The 4,009-nt window shown below is 27.3% G+C and overlaps 1 protein-coding gene across 1 annotated transcript; it reads right to left on the bottom strand.

The window, feature by feature from the left end:
• Nucleotides 1-2,756: 2,756 nt before the first annotated feature.
• Nucleotides 2,757-3,439, bottom strand: LOC140872206 (protein SMALL AUXIN UP-REGULATED RNA 51-like). The gene has a single exon (XM_073275000.1). The coding sequence runs from the start codon at nucleotides 3,293-3,295 to the stop codon at nucleotides 2,978-2,980; it is 318 nt and encodes a 105-aa protein (XP_073131101.1). The 5' UTR covers nucleotides 3,296-3,439; the 3' UTR covers nucleotides 2,757-2,977.
• Between the last annotated feature and the right edge of the window lie 570 nt (nucleotides 3,440-4,009).

The following is a 4,009-nucleotide window of genomic DNA, read 5'->3' as shown; positions in this document are numbered from 1 at the left end:
AGAATAATTTGCATTTAAGACCATTATTTTATAAAAATATTTTTACATTAAAAATAATTAAGAAAATGATATTATTTGTGACGACTTTTTACCCATTTGACCTGCTTTTTTTTTTTTTTTTTTTTTTTTTTTTAACTTTAAAAACATGAAAATACCTCTTATTCATCGTTTACGAAAACATGAGTATGACATATGATTTTCACCAACATCAATGCTTACAAATTGCATCATGGACCAAACACTAGAACTTAATTACAGTTTTTCTTTAAATTCTGGAGTTTGTTTGAATTATTATAGAATCAGAGTTTTACATTGTGGTGTAATTTGATAATCTTTAATTAATATGAAGAAATCTTGGGTTCATAATATATTTAGGAGGAATGACTGAATGAGTATGTAATATTATTATGTTATTTCAAAAGTAATGTTGTATACTTTTTTTTTTTTTTTTGACAAGAAGTGTTGTACACTTAGAACGTACATTTGGTGTACCAAGAGGAAAGTAATTAAACCCTAATTTAATGAGGTGAAATGGGCATATGTACTTGTGGATACGTACAGAGTAATATATATATATATATATATATATATATATATATATATATATATTTCTTTTATAGTGCCCAACAACTATGTTCAATTTCGTGCCCACCATGTATAAGTCGACTTTTTTATGGTGCCCAACAACTATGCCCAATTCCGTGCCACTATGTATAAGTCAACTCATCAATTGTGCTGGTCAACTAACTTATTGTACATGATGGGCACAGAGTTGAGCATAGTTGTTGAACACCATAAAAAAATTATATATATATATATATATATAATATGTGTGTGTGAGTAAGAACGAACTGAGAAAACAAGTATTTCAGTTTCTTAATAAAATAATAATTGAATTATCTTTAAAAACATGAAAGCAAGAATTTCAGTTTCTTAATAAAATATTGAGTTATCTTTAAAAACATTTAAATATAATTCCATTTCAGTTTTATTATTTTTTAAATCCTATCTGATACCACGGCAAGTGTACAATTCAGTACAATAATTCATTTAGTACTGATTGTGATATACAAATAGTAGGGCCAAGCTTATTTATTATATATACCAGTATTCTGTTGTACGCGTTGCGTGCTTGTACATTTCGTTTTTTAACAAAGACATTAAATAATAAATTTTAAAATTAAAAAATAATAAAAATAAAACGTTTTTCTAAAAAAATATTCACAAAAAATATATATATCTTATAAAGTGAGTGTCATTTTTATAAATAAAATAATATCAAAGGGCACAAAGTGAACATCTAATGACCAAAAAAAGGAAACCGTATAAAAGGACTATTTTGCACAATAATTTTGATTTTATTAAAAATTAAGTTAGAAGATAATGATAATTTCAAATCAAACTTCACTAATTAATTAGAAGTTTGTTAATTAGAAAGTATTTACTTTAATAATATAGTAAGATATATATAAATTATATTATTTATTATTTAATTAATGAATAGGTATTTGATCTGTAGGATGGATTGACTAAGATGAGTCAATTATTTTTATATTTATAATAAAAATAAATTTTTTTAACATAAAAATAATATTTTTTCATAGATAATCTAAATAGAAGACATGTCTCACAAAATTGAATAATGAGATCATTTCACAAGATTTTTGTGTTAATTTATATGTATAAACTGTATGCTTTTATCTCTAGATTAAGGATTAACTTTAATATGTTTTGTTCCATTAACATTATTGCACATACAATATATTAGTTGGACAAATAACATTAAGCACTTTTGTGAAATCCAAAACACACAACCCCATAATATGAAATTAATAATGTTTTAAACCTAGTATTTTTTAAAATCAGACGTAAAACTTCCTGCAAATTGCACTTGATTTTTTAAAAAAATAAAAAACGCGGGGTTGTAAAAGATATTTAATTTAATATCAGAGGTTTTATGTTTTCAATATTTTTTTTTGAAATTATGTTTTTTTAATATATCACATGGTGAAAAGTGCTATTTATTCCATGCATATTAATGTATCTCCATGAATTATTAAAATTATATCACTTTGGTACTCTATTCAACTACACAAATTAATCATTCATTTAATCCCTGGATATTATATCAAATAATTGTATCATTTTTCCAACCTGTAAACAATTAATTATTGTACTAGTTATTTAATATTTTTACAAAATTAAAGACCCACCTAATTGCATTATTATTTTTCCCCCCTCAACAATTTACTACTCCGTTTATTCAAATTTTAAAAATTTAACATAATTAATTAAAAATCAATTAATATACATGCACAATTATATATAAATAATTATTGTGATTATTGAACGAAAAAAAAACATAATCAAATAAATAGTATATAGGGAGACCACATTTAAAATATTGTAAATAAATCTTGCATAATTTGTTAAAATGAATAAATTCTTTTATTTATGATCATAAATTTTTCCAACGATAATTAATTAATTAATGAATACGTATCATGTGAGACGATTTGACCCGATTCATATATATGTTTATGAGTCGGATCGAATATGAAAACTATTTTATAGAAGTTTTTATGTTAATATATATAATATTGATAATACATCACAAGTGGTACGATTAATTTAGTCACGAGGCTAGCTAGGTAGAAGAGAGTATTGGTGTAAAATTGCTGAATTACTAATTGGAACAATGGAATTAATAATTATAATCTGATCATCTCAGGGTGTAATATCAAACACCTCTGCGACGAAACTTACAAATACTTTAATTACAAATCCCCAAACCCACAAAAAAAAAAAGTCATTAATTAACTTCATTATGGGTTTGGTACGTTCCCCAAGTTAGGATCACCAAATCAACATAGGTTTCCCCGAAAACAGTCAAGAAAGATGTTAAAAAAAAGACTGGAACCGGTTCCAAATCTTGGATCATCTCTCTCTCGCATCGATCAGAAGAATGCATGAATTCTCATCTGAGCATGGAAGTAAGTGATCTGAAAACAACTTCTTCGCATGGAATAGTGATCCCCATTTCGTGGTCGAACCCGAACTCTTCCTCCGCCCGCCGCAGAAGGCACTGGAACTCCGGGTGGGTCAAGAAGGAGATGGGGACGATGTATCGTGTTCGGTTCTCTCCGACGTAGACGGCGAAGTGGCCCTTGGGAACGTCCATGGGGAGGCCCTCTTCGTCGTCGTATCCGTGTTTCTTGCCTAAGCTAGAGCATCTTTTCAGGATTTGCTTTAGGGTTGCTGCCTGTGAGAGCTTGTTAGATTTCTTGAGTGCCATTTTTTTTTGCTTGTTTGGAGTTTCAAGATTTGGTTGCTTAGGCAAAAAATGAAGACAAAACTAAGAAAATAAAATATGGGGAGTTTGGTGGTTTGAAGGAGATCGAAGGTGGAGGTGGTGAAGATATTGAGTGTGTGGAGGTATTTATTAACAAAATTTGTGGGGATATGGGGTTCTTGTGGGGTGCAAGAGCCAAAGGACTTGTCACATTTTAAATACTATATATATATACTTTTATATTTCGTTAATATATATTGTTATGTTTTTTACAAATTAATTTCACACACACATATATGTATATATTATATGTCATGAATATTTAAAGGTGTTCGAGGAATGTATACTTTTTTTTAACCATACTCCGTTTCTCCTATGTGGGAAAAAATTATATATGAAATTCGTTCTCTAACTTTGTTTGTTTTTTAGTCCTAATATGGCTTTTTTTTTTTTTTTTTTTTTTTTTGCTATAGGGACTTGTCACGTTAATACTCTATGTTAAAGAGATCGATAGTAAAATATAAAAAAAAAATCTAGATTAATGGACTTTGATGGAAATTTGATAAAGAATTAAAAGAAAAAAGCTTCTCAACTTACAAGATGAATTATGTAATTTTTATTCCTATTTGGAAAACAGGTTGTTATGACGGACTTGAACTATTGTAAAAGATGGTTTTGTACAAACTATTTAATTTATCTTAAATTTTAATAATATTA

This window comes from Henckelia pumila, unplaced genomic scaffold (genome assembly GCF_033568475.1).
Source record: "Henckelia pumila isolate YLH828 unplaced genomic scaffold, ASM3356847v2 CTG_461:::fragment_3, whole genome shotgun sequence".
NCBI lineage: Eukaryota > Viridiplantae > Streptophyta > Magnoliopsida > Lamiales > Gesneriaceae > Henckelia > Henckelia pumila.
Note: the sequence above shows the minus strand (reverse complement) of the source record. Positions and strands in the feature narration are given on the sequence as shown.

Bases quoted from the DNA above. Each gene is read 5' to 3' on its own strand.
- LOC140872206 (XM_073275000.1), bottom strand. From the start codon at position 3,295: ATGGCACTCAAGAAATCTAACAAGCTCTCACAGGCAGCAACCCTAAAG.